This window comes from Aspergillus mulundensis (assembly GCF_003369625.1).
Source record: "Aspergillus mulundensis strain DSM 5745 chromosome Unknown scaffold_0, whole genome shotgun sequence".
Lineage (NCBI taxonomy): Eukaryota > Fungi > Ascomycota > Eurotiomycetes > Eurotiales > Aspergillaceae > Aspergillus > Aspergillus mulundensis.
This window is the reverse complement of record NW_020797888.1, coordinates 5210424-5227860: the sequence shown is the minus strand read 5'-3', so window position 1 is coordinate 5227860 and position 17437 is coordinate 5210424. Positions and strand designations below refer to the sequence as shown.

Here is a 17437-nt window from a genome sequence, read left to right as displayed (position 1 = left end):
ACTAACGAAACACATAACTAGATCTTGGTATCTCGCATCACAGGTCTATTTCACTCATATGGAGGGCGGAAAAAGACCAGAGGACAATGAAACAGAAACAGAGCGCCGTCCATATCAATATCCACGCCATCAAACAGCCATGTACCATGATGACCATAAGAAATAGTGTGTAGATGGATAAACAGGGGAATAAGGTGACCGGAAGATGAGGCAGAACAAAAAAATAATCACAAGAAAGCAAACCCTGGCCAACAAGAAACCAAACCCAGCCCAGTATGCTGATGAACACCATTGCTGTTGATCTCTCATTCAAACAAATCGCCCCCTGCTCATGCTGGTATCCCCAGTTCTTTCAGTTGTTTTTGGGGTTTTCGTTTTTCCCGTCATGCATGTATACCGCAGTTGCGCCTTGTAACCATTTCGCCGGAGCCGTCCCATGCAAGTCGTAAGTGTATCAAATATACCAAAGAAATCGAAATCGAAATCGAGGGGAAACAATGCTTTTCAACTTTTTACATAGCAACACCCGCTGCGCCGTCGGACACATTATCGGAGAGATTGATGAGAAGTTGGGCGAGACACCGCTTCGTGGCTGCGTCATCGCGAAGGACCGATGAAAAGGTGGCATCGCGTAAGGGTTCAGGAAGACATTGGCGTAGGGCCTCACGAGCACGGCTGTTATCGCTGAGTCTAGTAATGTTAGAACGTAGCTAAACCGATAAGTAGCAAGGACGTACCGAAGAAAGCAGCGCACGACATGTTTGAGAAGTCTCACGGTCTGCTGTTCAACGAGCTGGGTGACCATATTGCTCAGAACCGTCCCAACCGCGTAGAACCTCTCATATGTCGCGCAGATGTACGCTAAGCCAATGTCGTCTAGGAGGATCTTTTGAACAATGAAGATGGCGACTGTTTTGCTCAACTCCGAACCGGTTTCCATGATCCGAAGACAGAGAGGAATTATCTCGGTAGTGAGGAGGAAGTTGATGACGTCTGACGAATCGTTCTTGACCAACGCGCCGATCACACCCAGCGATGTTAGACGTAGGTACTCAAACGGCCGAGATTTCGATGTGGTATTCAAAAAGGGATAGAGAAACAGAGGAATGTGAGCTGTTAGAACGTGAAAGGGTTAGTAGGCGGTTTCTAACCAAAGAGGGGCCGCAACGTACCATTCAAGAAGAGGGTGCGAGTCTCATTGTGAGACGCTACGCACTGTAGCAGAGCCAAAGCATTGCAGACCCGATTTGAAGCCGCAGCGGTAAGTTGTGAAGGGTTCAGCAGGGGGTAGACTGATATAATTTCCTGCAGCAGAGCGGTCATGACACCTAATAGTATCAGGTCAGCGGGTGAGATGGGAAGCCTGATCGAAAAGACCTTACCAAAAGAATGCCAGATGACGAGTGCCAACTCCGGCACCTGTTCTCTCTTCTTGCTGAGCTCCATCAAAGCAGCCTCCCTGCGAGCCGGGTCGAGAAGCTCCGCAACCCACATAAAGACCTTCCGGTTCTCATCGCTGACTCCGCCATCGATCATGGACATCGCACTCGACAGCGCGCCATCCCCGCCGACGCCCCCAGCACCGACTCCCGGAGTGGAGTTGTTCGCCGCGGCACTACTGTTCAAGGCACTGGGGTTGGCCATGGCGATTCTCGAGTAGTGCTGTTGCTGAGCTATGTGGGCGGCGGCGGCGGCGGCCTGTACCTGGGCATGCTGCTGAGTGACCAGCGAGGAATGCTGCTGGGCCTGGTGCGGGTGGTGCTGGGCTTGGTGCTGCTGCTGTTGATGCTGCAACCAGGCGGCATCAGCCTGCGGGTACTGATGCTGGTGAGTGAAGACGTGCTGGCTTTGCGTTTGGAGCATGACGGGCCGACGAAGGATCAGTCCTCAGGAGCGTAAGTGCTGCAATCGGCCCTGGCCGACCGGAAAATTCGAATTGACGGTAGGGAGGGGCGGGGGAAGAAAGCGTTGTCAGTGAGCTGAAGGCGATAGAAAATTCATTGATTGATATGCCGAGCCGGGTTGCAAACAGTGAATGGAGGGGGGACACTCGCAGCGAGTGAGTGGGAGAGGGTCAGGTTGGCTTGGATGTGAAACGGTGATCAAGGCGAGCGAGGTTCGGGCTCCGGGAGGCGGGGAGACGGCGAGACGCAGGTTCCGACCGGGGGCTCAACTGACTCAGATACAGTACGCTTCAAGCTAGCGTCGTCCACTCATGCCTAATCCATCTCCTCAGGTCCAGGGCAGAGTCCAGAGTATATCTGGCCAATTCTTTCACTTCAGATTCAATGGCTTGCTTTGTTGCTCGGGAACGTGGAGCTACTTGAAATATCCCCAGCTTTACAACCGTCGAGGCCCGAGCTTGTTACACGCAACGCACGGGTTATTCTGACAGATGCATGGCTGGCACAGAGCTACGTGCAGTATTCGTATCCATCTAGGTACCCCGTGCCTACCTTGGTGGTAGCAGCTTGACTCGGTGCGTCTTACTTGCAGCTCCCTTGCCAACTGCGCCCTTCCTGTGCCTGCGTTGTTGCGTTGCTCCGACGTCCTTCCGATATCAGGAGCTTGACGGAGTGACTATACTCCTTGAAAAAACCGGGCTGCCTGCTGTTAATGTCATATTGCTTCTTTATCTATACCATTGGTGAAGAAACTGTCTGGTAAGGGGTATTCACATTCTCATCATAAGCTATTTACAGTCAAGGCGTATCAACATGCAACATCAATGCGAAAGGAAACATACAACACATCAAAGTCATTGCTCATAATACAGGTATTTTGCAACAGAGGGGAGCTGCCATCGAAAGGCAGTCGAACAAGTACATCAGTCGTGTCGTCTCACATATATGAAGAGAGGTCGAATCATATCAAGAAATCGTGGAATCATGTCGGCCACTTCACCGTGTCGTCATCAATCGTTATGCCCGGGACCTAGATCGTCCTGATCGTCTGCTCCGTCGAGTCCGTCGGTCTGAGCTCGAGCTCGCTATGAACAGTTAGCAGGATGATCCACCCTCAATGAGACCAGGAGGGCACTTACTCGTGCTGGTGTAATAGCTATAATAGCTTGGGTACGTGTAAGAGGTGCTGCTCTTTTCGTCGCTGTGGTCCCCCTTTCTTCTCAGCCCGAGGCAAAGCGCAATTGCACCGAATATGATTCCAAGAGTCGCGAGTTTGCCCCATTTTGATTTATGCTCGTCCTCGTGCGGAGGCCCAGACGGGCGAGTGCCGAACCACGTGCGGCCAGGCCGATGCGTGTGATGCGAATGATGTTCTTCCACATATGTCGTCTCCTGCCGTCTCTTCCGTCCAATGCCCAAGCAGGCGAGGATGCTATTGAGGAGTCCTCGTGCGCACAGGCAGAGGCACAGTAGGAATAAAAGGAATACACCGGCGAGTGTTCCGATCACTATACCCGCAATCGCACCGCCGCTCAAGCCGCCGCCGTCATCCGGAGCATCCACTCCGAGCGCTGGCGATCCATCAGTGGTGACTGGCGTCTCGAAAGCCTGAGTGGTTGTCGCGGTCTTGGTAACAGTGCTCGAGTCTGTCGGTCGTACGGGGGCTGTGGCGGTTCCAGTATCTGTCGCCCAGACTGAGGTGGTGGCCGCCAGAACGCACTTCTTGTGGGAGTTGCAAACTTGCGAGGCATCGCAACAGTCGCTACCGCACTCACTCTCACCAAGGTCACTTCGACAGCTCCCGCTACCGCCCGTCGGGCTCGCGACCCAACTGCTCCATACCGATGTGCGTGTCTCGACGTCTGTTTCGGTCACGACCCAGGTGCTGCTATACGTTTCCCATTTGCCGCTTCCACTGCTGGACTCGCTGCTCGAAGAGCAAACCGCCTGGTCTTTATCGTCTGTAGTGCATGTTTCGCCTGAGGCACAGCAAAGCTGGCTGTAGTAGCCACAGGGGTTGTCGCAAGATCGTTGTTCGAGCGAAACTCCTTCAGCGCTCGGCCCTAACGGCGTCGCATCGGCGAGTCGAGCCTGACCCAGTAATGCGAAGATCGATATCGCAGATTGTAGTAATCGCGAGGTATGCATGGCTAATATAGAAAAAGCCCGACGATTTCAAACGATCGGAATGGAAGTAGGTAGGAATGCTCTGACAGCTGCAATTGTTGGCTGCAGGGCCCGAGACACTCTGACTCCGTCGCTCCAGAAACCTGCCCTAGATTGTTGCGGCTGCGATCAACAGCGAGCAACAACTCCCTGAGACGACAGAGAGAATAAAGAATTATCTTGAAGATACGCGGAAAGTATGACGATAACTAAAAGAGGAGAAGAAAACGAAGGGATGGACTTGGGAGGGGTGTCGCACTGTCGGAGCTCAGGCTTGCTGTCGTGCCCTGGCCGAGTCTGCGGGCGAACCTCCCAGCCTCCTCATGCAAGTGGTATACAAAGCCCAACCACCGCAATTACAGGCCAACCACGGCCAAGCGACAGTTCCCCATTATTACTATGGCCAATTCTACACCGTAGATTTCCGGATTTATTTAGAAATTAGAGGCTGGACTGGACCCTGCTTCGTCACGTTCCAACCCTCACTTCGTCAAGCTGAATACATCGCATCTGCCCCTCCCTCAGTACAACGGCCAGCCCCGCATCACTACGAGAACAATAATACCGACTATTAATATTACCACTCTCAAGTCTCGCCTGGGCAGCTCGTACTCCGTACCTAATCTGGTCAATCAGGTCACAATTCTGACTCACGAGGTGTAGAATACCCGGGTTTTATCTCGGGTACTCCCCTACTGGCACCAACGCCTCGCGTTATCAGGTACTGGGCAGCTCGGGCTAATCAGGCGTCGGGCACTCCACTGCGCTGTTCACTTACTGGTTGCTGGCTATGGAGACTACAGAGACAGCATGGCAGTCATCCGTCGATCCCGCTTGTTCTGCAGGACTTGGGTTGAGGGTCAAGCGGTGTGTCTGAAGGTGGTCATGCGATTTTGTCTCAGTCCAAGGACTCGAGGCTTATGTAGAGGCTCAATTGCTGGTATGTAGATAGGTGTCTGACCTCGACATAGCAAAGTAGTAGGTACATAAACGTAGAACAGTACAAACATTACTCATTCAGTCATTCCATATATCATCCATAGACAGAAAAATCATATACAAATCCCTACCAAGGATCCGTCATCCAAGTCGTAACATGTCCATTGTCCATCAGTGTCTTCAAATGAAGAACCCAGCAACACCAACAACCATCCCCACAACAATATCCTGAAGGCTCGACGTCCTCCGATACCCCGCGCCATCCGTCCCGCCCTCATAATTCCCACAAACCCCCAGATTCAGCCCACGGCACGCACTCTGACTCAAGCTCGAGCACGTCTCAACCGCACTCGCCGCGCCCCCGGTCTGCGTAAAGTCCGCTCCCCCACCCGTAACGGTCACCCCATAGCCCCCGAAATACGTAACGCACGCCGTGTAGCTGCTTTGGCAGCGATCGTAGTACGACGAGCACTCATCCGCATCCGAAAATGAAGTAGGCACATAGACGAACGGGTACCCGCCGTTCATCGTCGAGCCCGTGATCGTCGAGGTCGGGTCATCGTCGGTTGTCGTCGTAGCGTCCGATGTCGTCTGCCACCCTCCAGACCCTGACGTCGAGCCTCCGCCCAGAGTCCCCGTACAACTTGCGCCGCTGGGACAGCACGCGATGTGGTTTGCGTCGTCGCTCGTGCAGATTGCGTCGGTGCGGCAGCAGATACCGGAGTTGTCGAGGTTATCGCATGGGCTGTAGCCGCCGGGGCAGTTGCCGTCGCGCTTGTTCAGGAGTTGCAGGATATCGTATGCCCGTCGGTTTGTTTCAGGGCTTGCTGTGATGGGGTGGTCGAAGGGGATGTGTGACGGGGAGGTTGAGAGGGCGCCTGCGCCGAAGAATGCGATTGCGATCCAACCGGATAGCTTCATTTCGTGCGGTAGGCTTCGTCGTCCCGCCGGTCGGGGAATTGGTGTATATGGGCGGTTTTGGTGTGAAGAAGAACAGGGTTTGCAGGGACCTCCAATCGGCCAAGAATCGGCGTTAGGTAGCGATGACGATGGAGTGAAGCCCTGGCTGTGAGGTGGTTGGGCCGGGGCAATCAACAAATTACTAAAAATGGCAAGGCCGTCGGTCCCGCTCTAGACTCGTGGACCCCAGCCTCCTGCTTTTCACGATACTCGCAACAATGCCGAACCACAACTATCCCGAGCAAGTGTCTCGGGATGAATACAATAAGCATATTAACATTGAGAGCTGTGCTAAAAAGCCATTGTCCAGTCGTGGTCTTTAGCATATCGTCGTCATATCCATGCCGGGCAGCATCCGCCTCCACGATCTTCCACACCCTGATCTACTGAGCGATCTCCACAATCAAAGGACCCTTCTCGAATATGGCAAGTGTCTTTCGTCTGTTGGATATTGCGCGACCCAAGTCAATCTTATCAGGATCGCTCAATGCCTAAATGTAAACGACCCATCGACATGCCAGCTCGGCTTCCGAGCGCCCGGCTCCATTGTTGAGATCTTCTCCCGTAGCCAATGGCTCACTACTACTAACGTGCTGAACTTATGATGCATGGCTCAGATCAAACGCAAAAGACCCGAGCGTCCCTGACCGAATGCCGATATCTGATCAGCCTTCTTTGTCAAACTCCTCCTACAATGAACGCGTATGCTCAACACTTAACGCCTTGTTTTCACCCGATAATGGAGACTTCTGTCTCAAAATGACGTGCGAAAGAAGAGTGGCTAGCCATTCTGAACAACGCAAGGCATGATACAGTTCTACTCTTTGCGGTACCGACTACTTTTTATGTCGAAACGCTTGCTCTGTTCGCAGAGGGTACTCACTGCCTCAACCTGGATTTCACTCTTCGGTCTTAAATGGCAATAGTACACGCCGGGCTGCCCTAGTCAAGCTCTCCCCTGCGCCAAGGGTATATAATTTCGGCATAGCTACTCTATACTAAGCTTCGCCGGAAACGTCGTCAGCCGTTGCTAAATTACCCTTGGTCCCTAGGCTTTTGACATATCACCTCGTCAAAGAAGGATCAAGCAACCAGAAACATCTAGGGTTGAAGTTTCTACTCTGGCCCGTTATGCATCTTCTATTGGTGGCCTTGAATGTACCTGAGTTACAGCTTGAGGTGTCTTGATTCAAAGGCAACATTTACTTTAACACTTGAGTTCTTTGGCTTAAGCGAGGCGGATATGGATGCGACTGGTGCTAAAATCTCACTGAAGTTGGTGATTCATATGATACAATACAGGACTGTTGAGACTTGAAAGACATGGCTCTCCATAGTCTAAGATCTCCTGACTGAGGATATCAGGAACCCCGCGGGTGGCTGTCTTTTCCGTATAAGCTCACGGCTGGATTTTCCGCAGGCGGCAACCCCCATATATTGAGGTCACCAAGATTAAACATCAGTACAAGTGAAACTGACCTTGTCTAATACCAATCGAGGCGCTTTCTCGATTACGAATCTGACCGTGTAGCAAGGAGACCAGATCATTCCTTACTAAGGATGACTTTGCAGAGCATGTGACCGTCAGCCGATTAGACAAGCATCCCGGTCGTTCAGATTAATTTCCCCAGCTGTCGTCAATCTGTTAGAAAAGAACCGGGCCTACTTTTACAATCATGGCGCTACCCGTCGTAGATTTTTCGTCATGGTATAACCTCGATGATGAAGCCTCGCGAAAAGGCGTGGCGCAAGAGCTGGTAAACGCCTGTCAGCGAGTGGGCTTTGTTCGAATCATCAACCACTCTTTGCCAGAAGACAGCCTCGATGGGGCATTCGAGTGGATGAGGCAATTCTTTGCGCTCCCAGAAGAGGAGAAGATGAAGGCCCCTCACCCAGAAGGTTGGGCAGTCCACCGCGGATACTCGTGGCCTGGGCTAGAGAAGGTTTCGCAGATTATGAGCACCGGTGACGACAAGGAGGTGAGGAGTAAATTGAGAGAGGTGCCTGATGTCAAGGTGCGTTGCTTTTCGGGGGAGCCATGTAGCTGAACATTGCTGACTCCGTAAAAGGAAGTCTACGATATCGGCAGCGAGAACAACACCCATGAACCAAATCAATGGCTTCCCGACGCCACGCTTCCTGGCTTTAGGGAATTCATGATACAGTTCTATAGCGACTGTGACCGTGTCGGCAACGATATCCTCCGGGCCCTGGCCGTGGGCCTGGATCTCGAGGACGCAGAATATTTAACGATGAAACACTCGGGAAACTCCCATCAGCTCCGACTTCTACACTACTTACCAGTCCCGGCGGAAGATCTAGAGCAGGACCGCGTGAGTCGCTGCGCAGCGCATACCGACTGGAGCTCAATAACCTTGCTCTTCCAAGACGACTGTGGCGGGCTCGAGGTGGAGGATGTCTCACGGCCGGGGTCGTTTGTGCCTGCGCGGCCTGTGAAGAATAGTATTATCATGAACGTAGGGGATCTATTGCAGAGGTGGAGTAACGGTTCGTTCTGGAAACCCTATCTGTTTTCCTTTCGTTGGGCAAATGATACGGGCAGTACCGTCAGTACGTACTTTATAGGGCTAATCTATGCATGGCAGATCATCTTTGCTCCACGAACCACCGGGTAGGCTTGCCCGAACTGTCTGATCGAATTGAGGGTCCGAACCGGATGACTCGTGAACGATACTCCATTCCCTTCTTCATGTCTCCGGATGACGATATTGTCGTGGAGTGTATACCGTCTTGCATTAGTGACAGAGAGCCGGCGAAATATGAGCCTATCACGCGCGGAGATTATAACAAAATGAGGATGGCTATGATGTATTGAACCTACTCCTGTTGGTTTCATGGCTTGCAAATATATATCTGGCGATCGAGCATCACATCTCTTTCAAACACCACAAACGAAATATATCAAAAAAATGACAAGAACTACAACAAACGTTATATTCATTGCTATTATTTTTTCCCTAGTGACTATTTCTATTAAATGAGTTGAAGCATATCTCCCTACCAGCCAGCCCTAAGCCCTCGTTCAAGATGCCATTTGATGCCTTAAGGCAGAAACAGCTCGGAGCCAAGCCGATAAGAGCGGCGGCATCGTTCGTTTGTCTCCAGCTCCGCCCGACTCGCCGCATCAGAACAACAAATTATTGCAGTCGCGAACTATAACTAATCCGAGTCCTGAACTCAGTATTAACCGTCTACACATCTCTTGGTCCGCTGGGATATACCTCTTTCCATTTCAAAATACGGAAACGCCCGTGAAACACCACAATCCGGCCCTAACCACATCGCAACCCCTCCTTCCGCCCGCCGCATCACATCCCAAAATGTCTATTCCAAATGAAGCTCTCCAAAAGGTGCGTTCGCGATCAAGCTTCTTGTCTTACCCAGTTATAGCTGCGGCTGCTAACGATTTATTCTTCAACAGCTCCTCCAAGAGATCGAATCCCGCGTGATTACCTCACAGCAACAGATCGGGATTACGAAGGCGCAGATGACGAGCAAGAACCGTGATATCCGGATGCTGGAGCTTACGTCAAAGGAACTGGGCACTTTGCCTGCCGAGACGAAGGTCTATGAGGGTGTTGGGAAGATGTGAGTTTGTCCGCCGCGTGGACCACCAACATTGGGACTGGGACTGGGACTTGGGAGGTATCGGGAGGATAAGGCGGAATGGAGCTAATGCCACTTCGTAGGTTCGTTGCGGTCCCCAGAACATCAGTTGACAAGCGGATATCGACAGAGAGCGGGGAGCTGAAGGGGGAGATTGAGAGTTTGGAGAAGAGGATGAACTATCTAGAGATGACGTTCAAGAACAGTCGGGAGAACCTGGAGGCGATTTTGAAATCTGGACGGGCGTGATTATTTCTTTCTCCTTTTTATTGATTCCTTTTTCTTTTTGTCTTTATCTTCTTCTTCCTATAAATGGATGGATGGCTCAAAACATGGCGCTTTATGAACATCGTTATTCCAAAACCGGGCTATTGTGGTCGCCAATCTTGACACTGAGATGCTGAACCGTCTAACATGGTATGCACTAGGTACCTCGTCCTTCCGAGTCGCTTGACCCCGGTACAAAATCCAGCAACAGTCTGACAAACACTCAAAGCTTGCGCGCGACATCCTTCAGCAAGTCCCAACCAATAAGCACAACGTCCCTTTCCCCCTGCTGTGAAACAGGAGGCCTACTCATAAGCGCTTGGAAATGCATATGCAGCGGGCCTCCCTCAAGCCCCTCATCACTCAGCACCATCCGCTGCGAACAATAAGGCTGCTGAAGCGCCACAGGCACCTTACCCAACGGCGGTAGCTCCTGGGCTTTCATGGAGCACTCCGTCTTCCTGGCGGGCACATTCAATTGAGGCATCGCAAGTTGCCATTTTTCAATCGTCAGCGTGTGCGCTTCTGCATTATATGTGTGGATCAGCACGATGCGAGTGGTGCCTTTAGAGGCTGCGAACCAGGAGCGCGCGTCGCGCACGAAATCCTGGTTCGAGCCGTCCGAGCCTGGGGGTCCCGAGGGTGAGCTCGCGCCACTAGAGCCAGTAATGATGACGATAGTCGGAAAGGGCGTGAAATCGCGGTATCCATAGTACGGTCTACGGGCTGGTGGGCAGAAGCAGTCGTTTGGCTGTTTGTTTGCCGGGCCTGCCTGTTGTTCTACCCTTGCCTCGTTTGCTGCTGTGACTTTTGCTGGCAAGAAAGTTGCGAGAACTCTATGGCCTGTCACAGGAGGTGTGGGACGGGGTGCTGTCTCTGTGTACCAGTCGCTCGTGTTGAACGAGGTTCCAGGACCTAGTGACTGGACTATGGCCTCGCTGAGGGCGCGCAGCATGTCGACCCTGAGGTTGAAAAGGCCCTTGAAGTTGGGCGGGGATTGCAGCTGGAGTTGGTTGATACCAACTGCCCGGTGATGTTCTGGACGTTGGCTTTCCGAGCCCCCTATGAACGAGACAGGCGTGGTAGGCGTGGGAATGCGCATGTCATGACCCATGTCAGCACGGGGAAACGCAGGATAATTGCTCGAGAGGTTAAACTGCGACAGCGGCTGTAGGTTGAGCTGGCTTGCTCCCATTGCCTGGCGCTCGGCCGGGGGATGATTTGCTTTGTCCTTAATGGTCCAGCTGGGGGTAGGAGGCGTGGGCGGCGTGAGAAGACCTCTATTGTGAGCAAGGCCTTGACGAGGGAAAACCGAATCACTGTGAGTGTAGCCTGTCTGGGACCGTCCACGGGCCTGGAACTGGTTGGCACCGAATGCTTGCAGCTGGTATGGACGCAGGCTCTCAAAATCCCAGGTGGTTGAGGCAGGCGTGGGAGGGTTCAAGTGACCATGAGCAGGGTCTCGACGGAGGAAAACCGAATGATTGTTGGGGAAGCTTGCTTGTGGCTGTAACTCGGGATGGCGCTGGCGCTGGCCCTGGTTGCTACCAGAAGAGCGCAACTCGTTCGGACGCAGGTTCTCGGAGCCTCTGGTGGTCGATGAGGTAGACATGGGAGGGACCATGTCATGACCGAAATCTGCACGGGGGAAGCGTGGATACATGGTACTGATTTCACTTGGACTTTAAGGAATGAAGCTTTGCAGTGCCGTGCGTTGTAATGGTACGGTGATCGGTGAGGATGGACGGACCCAATGACTACCTATGAACGAATATTTCAATGCTGGACTCGACCGACACCTCGAAGGAAGAAAGCATACCCTGAGACGGCACTTTTGACAGCGAAAAAAGAACGGACAGCCCGGAGAACAGGCAAGTAAAGAGATGGGGTGAAGTTGATGCTGGACTCGACACCAAGGTGAACAGGAAACATACAATTAAAACGGTTTCAACAAGGAAAGAGCGGATAGGTAGAAGGAAACAGGCAAGTGAGAGGGATGGTAAGTGCTAAAGAGCATCCTGGGGGTAAATTCGTGGGGTATTTATGGTGGTTCGAAGCCCCAGTCAATGAAGTGAATGAAGTGAACATCGGGTTCTGAGGTTTTTCACATTCACTACAACTCGCAACCACCAAACTGCAAATGAACCCACTACCCAACCACAAAATCCGCCCGGGACATCAGAATAAAGAGCGCCGGACATGGAGACTCTGTTCCCATCATTCTCTGCTTCCTGTCCCTGGTCTTTGTTCGGACGAGAGCCACGAGATTCTCGTGGTCGATGGGGCTGACACCCGTCTATACCTGCGATATGCGAGAGGATTGCTTCACAAAGCTCCAATCGAGTGTCATTTTGCTTGGTATGAAGCTACATGTTCTTTTTACCAGCCAGATAGCTGGCATGTATCATGGTCGGTCAATCCGTAATCTACCTACCATGCAAGACCTTGGAGTGTACGCAGGACTCCCTAATGTTCAGGGTTATTACTCTCCCCGTGAACCTATAGATCATGTTCAATATACTACCTATCAGATTTTGACAACAGGGGTCTCTCAGTGTACTCAAGAAGAGTCTACCTAATTACTTCGTACCGTACACACGGTCTTATGTACAGGCCAGAGGGGATACGACGAGGCACCGCGCTACGGCAGGAGGGGAATATCGCTAAGGGACTGGCTTGAGTATTACATCACTCCGTAGCGAGATAGAAACGCCAGCGCACCAGTCCAAGCTACTATCGCAAGTCTTAGTGATCGTTGAAGCTCCAGCTGGTGATCTTTGCACACGATACGTGTGCACGGCACTGCACGCCAGAGGGACTGCGGGAGGGGGGTATCTGGAGTTGCATTCCATTCCATTGCGAGTGGTCCAGATACCAGCGATTTACGGTATACGTGCTAGGATATCAATCTATACTGCTAAGTCCAGCGACCCGCCGGAGCGTGGGCTAGACCTATGAGCTTATGCTTGGGGTTGTCGAGGCCAGAGCTAAAGCCCAAACGGCATCTAGACGCTGAGTCGTTGGATGCAGACCAACCGTCCGGAAGACTTCCTTCGCAGACTCGGGTCGCACAACAGATGGCCAGCAAATCAGTCCTTTTCCAAAGCTCCGAGGCCTGACTATTGCGATTCAGCTGCAGTCCGACCTGCGCGGGAGCATGTAAGTACACACGAATGGGACGGAATCAGGGCACGCGCATAACGTGATCGGAGGGATGATTGTGATGATAAGAGGCAAGAGGTGATCAGGCGCCTGGTTGCCGTTTCCGATGGACTTGGAGACTAGGTCGGCCTTGGGTTAGCTCACCTGAGCCTGAGGTATGTGATGTTCGTTTTGCATGACGCTAATTAGGCATATAAGGTGGTATGGCGATAAAGATGGTTAATTAATATGCTGGTGAGGGGCAGTCGATGCGCTGCAGGCTGCAGGACCGGACTGGCGATGAGGGCCGCGGGCTGCGATTCTGCAGGAGAAACTGCCACTTTGCAGTATGGGCTGATACATCATACCGGCGTCCGGCGCCTCTGCGTCTGAAACGAAATGTCGCATCCATATTGGCATTGTCGCGAATGCCGATATCAATTAAGCCGAGCGAGCGGGGTACGGGCTCGTTGAGTTTGAGCTGTTCGCACTATCGGACTCTGTGCTCCGTCAGCTGCACAGACAGCCGGTTATCTACATGATCTTCGTGTACACCGTGCTTTGAGCACGCAATGTATCTAGCTCTAGCCTCTGTGCGTCGCGAGTCGCGCATGTGGCTTGGATTGGACCTCAGTTCGATCCTCGAGTGTTTCAGCTTCCAAGTAGATAAGTGGAGCGAGCGTTAGCATCCAGCTCCAAGCGGATAGGGGACCGAAGAACGTGCATGATAATTGATTCGGCGAGAACACGGCGCTTGAGCGCCAGCGGCTTGACGAAAATTTCCGACAGCCAAAGAGAAAGCAGGACTAAAGTCGGCAAGAGTTGGACACGGCTCAAAAGGATCATCAGATCGACGGGGCCTTGATTGGTTGGCGTCCATCACCATCAAAAGAGCCAGAAACGACGGGGACGGGAGACGGTCGTCGGTGGGATGCTGAATAGGGGGTGGATCCGAAACATCTCACCATTTGGAATGGCAGGTTTCGACTTCTATCGGATTGTCTTCCAAGGTCTCGCGTGGCGAGTCAGGTACGAGGCAAACGACGTCGTTCGTAGAGAGTCTGCAAGTGCGCTTTACTAGTGATTAGTCCGATTAGTATGGCGCGGCTACTCCGAGACCGGGAGCTCCGTCATGGTGTACAGATTGAGAGTTCTTTGTAGGGCTGGTCGGTGGGGCGGGCGCCATCGTGGCCATCGAGATGTTATCACTTATCAGGCTTGGAGGCTAGCAGGCTAGCACGTAATCTGATACCAGGTGAGGACCATGAAGTATGCCTGGGAATTATGACATGGGCGTTGGATTTCGGTCGTGGAGGGGCTCGTTGGGCGCTGGTTGGTGAATTTGGTGGTGGCTGCAGTCATGGGATGTTTCGTCGTCGAGTCGCGTGGCCGAGGACTGGCTGGGCTTAGGTAAGCGACCACGGGTCAAGCTAACTGCCTATTGTGGTTGGTCGCGGCCAGAACCATGGACGACCACAAGTCGCCAGAGTTAGTTTGCGCTCTTCGCTCAACGGCTCCTGCACCGCCAGGGAGAAGAGGCATGGGCGCCTGGATGGAAGGATGCGCTGGTCCTGGAGGGATATGAGTATCTCGGTGTGGCAGGGATGAAGAAGGAGCTCAGGCATGGATGAACGAGCTGGTGGTGAAGCTCAGGGCAGTCTCAGGCACTTTTCTTTGATGGATCCAAGGGACCCACTGAGCACCTGACTTTTCCAAGGTTCTCAACAATAACAACATCCATCAGGGATCACTCTCATCTCGAGTAAATTAGCCATATATAGGGCATCTATCGCTGTGGACATGGCCATCAGATATATTAATGGTTGAATATGACTTCAGGCTTGTAGACAGCGGGAGAGACAGCCGTCCGTCTTGCATATCGGCAAGCTCTCCATGCCACTATAGGTACCAGTAGCTCTGTCCTGAGTCCTGACACTGCAGGTCGTACTAACAGATTTTTCGCCAAAGCCCCTCGTCAAAGGGCCAGAGTTGCCCTGCTCCTGTGCTCTGAGTCGCACTAGCCATAGCTAATTCCAGTCGAGGCCCCTTTTCTGCTACTAGCAACGCGATCAGAAAATTAAAAGGACCAAATTAACTTGGTGAAGAGGCCGCCCTGCAGCTCCTTTCCTGATCGGGCGACCTGCCCACTGCCTCCTTACCCTCCTTTCCCTCCTTTCCAGCCCCTGCTCAAATAAGTTCTTTTTTCTTCGCTCCTCCCGCCTCTTCTTCCTTCTCTTTCTCTTCTCTCTTCCTTCTCTGCCACAGATACCTGCCCTTCTACCACCACCTTTGCCTTCGTTGTGATACCCGAGCTCTTCTAGCCCTGTGCTGAGGTTGCTCTTGTTTCTTTCTGTTGAGATACCCCCTTAAGATACCCAGCTCGACGTCACTTCTTTTACCGAAGCTTCTTCGCTTCTCTACGACTATCTAATCCCATCCATACCTTTTATAATTACTTTTTAATCTACCATCGACACCATGTCTGACGCCCAGAAGCCCGTTGAGGAGACCCCCGTGGTTGCTCCCGTTGCTCCTGTCACCGAGACCCCTGTTGTCCCCGCTGAGGCTGCTACCGCCACCGAGACCCCCGCCGTCGAAGCGCCCAAGGAGACCGCCGCTGAGGCTTCCGAGCCTGCTGCTGAGGCTGCCCCCGCTGCCGCCGAGGAGTCCAAGGCTGAGGCCCCTGCGGAGGAGGCTAAGGAGGTTATCCCCGCCTCTGAGGGAATCCTCGGCTACAAGGCCCCTGGTCTGGTCAAGTAAGTTTCCGATTTTGTGGGCGGCGCATGCAATGATAGCTAATATCTGCAACTTCCAGGAGCCTCCGCTTTGCCAAGCGTTTCTTTTACTTCAGCGACGAGGCTGTTGAGGCCAAGCAGCTCTCCGTCTTCCGCAGCAACGAGAAGCCCGCTGTCGCCAACCCCATTGTCGCCTGGGCCAGCCAGACCGGCAAGGGTCTGCTCTTCTTCACGAAGCGCGCCGAGGACAAGGCTACCCCCGCTGGCATCATCAGCTTGGTGAGTGGCGCAGTAGGAACTCGGGTCGAAGCAAGCACTGATATGTTTACAGGCCGACATCTCCGATGTGACCAAGGAGGGTTCCGACGAGTTCCTCTTCAAGCTCAACGGTCACAAGCACACTTTCCAGGCCTCCAACACTGCTGAGCGTGACAGCTGGATTGCTGCCCTTGAGGCCAAGTCCACCGAGGCCAAGGCCGAGAAGGACACCATCACCTCTAGCGAGGGCTACAAGGCTGAGCTCGAGAAGCTGAGCAAGCCCGCCGCTGCCCCCGTCAAGGCCGCCGAGACTAAGGAAGAGGACAAGAAGGAGGAGGAGACTCCTGCTGTTGCTGCCGCCGAGGAGAACAAGGACAAGAGCCGTTCCCGTTCCCGCAAGAGGACCTCCATCTTCGGTACTCTCCTAGGTAAGAAGGAGGAGCTTGAGGAGAAGAAGGAGGAGAAGAAGGAAGAGAAGGAGGAGGCCAAGGCTGAGGAGGCTAAGCCCGCTGAAGCCACCGAGGCCCCCGCTGCTGAGGCTCCCGTTGTCGCTGAGCCTGCTGCTGCTGAGGGTACGAAACATTTGAAAACATCGGACACTGGCCATATTACTGACATCAACACAGCTTCTGCCGCTCCTGCCGCTGTCGAGGCCGCCGACAAGAAGGAAGAGGACAAGAAGGAGGAGACCGAGGCCGCTCCCGCCCCTAAGTCTAAGCGCTCTTCTCTCTTCGGCAACTTCTTCCAGAAGGTCACCAGCCCCTCTCAGGAGAAGAGTGAGAAGGAAGCCGCTGCCCCCGCCGAACCCGCTCCTGTCGCTACCACCGCTCCTCAGCTCGACAACCCTGTCGAGGAGGCTGCTAAGCCCATTGAGCCTGAGAGCGTGACCGCCGCTCCCGAGGTTGAGGCCGCCAAGGAGACTCCTGCCGAGTCTCCCGTTGAGTCCCCCGCTGCTGCCACCAAGGACAAGCGCCGCACATCTTTCTTCGGCAGCTTCGGTAAGAAGAAGGCCGACTCTGGTGACGAGGCCGCTGAGGGTGAGGCCAAGCCCAAGAACAAGCTCGGTGGCCTTTTCCGCAAGCCCAGCAAGGCCGTGAAGCCCGAGACCAAGGAGACCACCGAAGCTGAGGCTGCTGAGCCCAAGACCGAGACCGTTGCTGAGGCGGGCCCCGCTGAGGAGACCCCCAAGCCCGCCGAGGCCCCCGCCACTGAGGAGGCCAAGCCTGTCGTTCCTTCCACCGCCGCCCCTGTTCAGGCTGCTGCTTGAACTTCACAAAGGCCGGTCGAGTTAGAGAAGTGGTGGGACAAACAGTATCAGTTCTCCTGCGCTTCCGCGTCATGATCAAAAGACGGAAAAGCAATAAGAAACCGAAAAACCAATAAAAATTCTCAGTATATTCCAGTCGATACTCGAATCTTGTCCAGCTTAATATCGCCACT

At 53.3% G+C, this 17437-nt stretch overlaps 7 protein-coding genes across 7 annotated transcripts; 3 read left to right on the top strand and 4 right to left on the bottom strand.

The window, feature by feature from the left end:
- Positions 1-512: 512 nt before the first annotated feature.
- DSM5745_01441 (Rcd1-like cell differentiation family protein) lies at positions 513-1863 on the bottom strand (the record flags this gene model as incomplete). Its single annotated transcript, XM_026743457.1, has 4 exons — positions 513-690; positions 738-1113; positions 1173-1328; positions 1383-1863. The coding sequence occupies 4 exons, from the start codon at positions 1861-1863 to the stop codon at positions 513-515; spliced, it is 1191 nt and encodes a 396-aa protein (XP_026609302.1).
- A 1051-nt stretch (positions 1864-2914) lies between these two features.
- Positions 2915-4052, bottom strand: DSM5745_01440 (uncharacterized protein; the record flags this gene model as incomplete). Its single annotated transcript, XM_026743456.1, has 2 exons — positions 2915-2985; positions 3044-4052. 2 exons carry the CDS (start codon positions 4050-4052, stop codon positions 2915-2917), a joined length of 1080 nt encoding a protein of 359 aa, XP_026609301.1.
- A 1137-nt stretch (positions 4053-5189) lies between these two features.
- Positions 5190-5930, bottom strand: DSM5745_01439 (uncharacterized protein; the record flags this gene model as incomplete). The annotated part of the gene is made up of 1 exon (XM_026743455.1): positions 5190-5930. The coding sequence occupies one exon, from the start codon at positions 5928-5930 to the stop codon at positions 5190-5192; it is 741 nt and encodes a 246-aa protein (XP_026609300.1).
- Positions 5931-7645: 1715 nt separating this feature from the next.
- DSM5745_01438 (isopenicillin N synthase family dioxygenase) lies at positions 7646-8805 on the top strand (the record flags this gene model as incomplete). The annotated part of the gene is made up of 3 exons (XM_026743454.1): positions 7646-7984; positions 8039-8540; positions 8606-8805. The coding sequence occupies 3 exons, from the start codon at positions 7646-7648 to the stop codon at positions 8803-8805; spliced, it is 1041 nt and encodes a 346-aa protein (XP_026609299.1).
- Positions 8806-9310: 505 nt separating this feature from the next.
- DSM5745_01437 (putative prefoldin subunit 1) lies at positions 9311-9845 on the top strand (the record flags this gene model as incomplete). Its single annotated transcript, XM_026743453.1, has 3 exons — positions 9311-9340; positions 9412-9578; positions 9680-9845. 3 exons carry the CDS (start codon positions 9311-9313, stop codon positions 9843-9845), a joined length of 363 nt encoding a protein of 120 aa, XP_026609298.1.
- Positions 9846-10086: 241 nt separating this feature from the next.
- Positions 10087-11475, bottom strand: DSM5745_01436 (uncharacterized protein; the record flags this gene model as incomplete). Its single annotated transcript, XM_026743452.1, has 1 exon — positions 10087-11475. The coding sequence occupies one exon, from the start codon at positions 11473-11475 to the stop codon at positions 10087-10089; it is 1389 nt and encodes a 462-aa protein (XP_026609297.1).
- Positions 11476-15482: 4007 nt separating this feature from the next.
- On the top strand, positions 15483-17264 carry DSM5745_01435 (uncharacterized protein; the record flags this gene model as incomplete). The annotated part of the gene is made up of 4 exons (XM_026743451.1): positions 15483-15760; positions 15820-16018; positions 16071-16569; positions 16624-17264. 4 exons carry the CDS (start codon positions 15483-15485, stop codon positions 17262-17264), a joined length of 1617 nt encoding a protein of 538 aa, XP_026609296.1.
- Between the last annotated feature and the right edge of the window lie 173 nt (positions 17265-17437).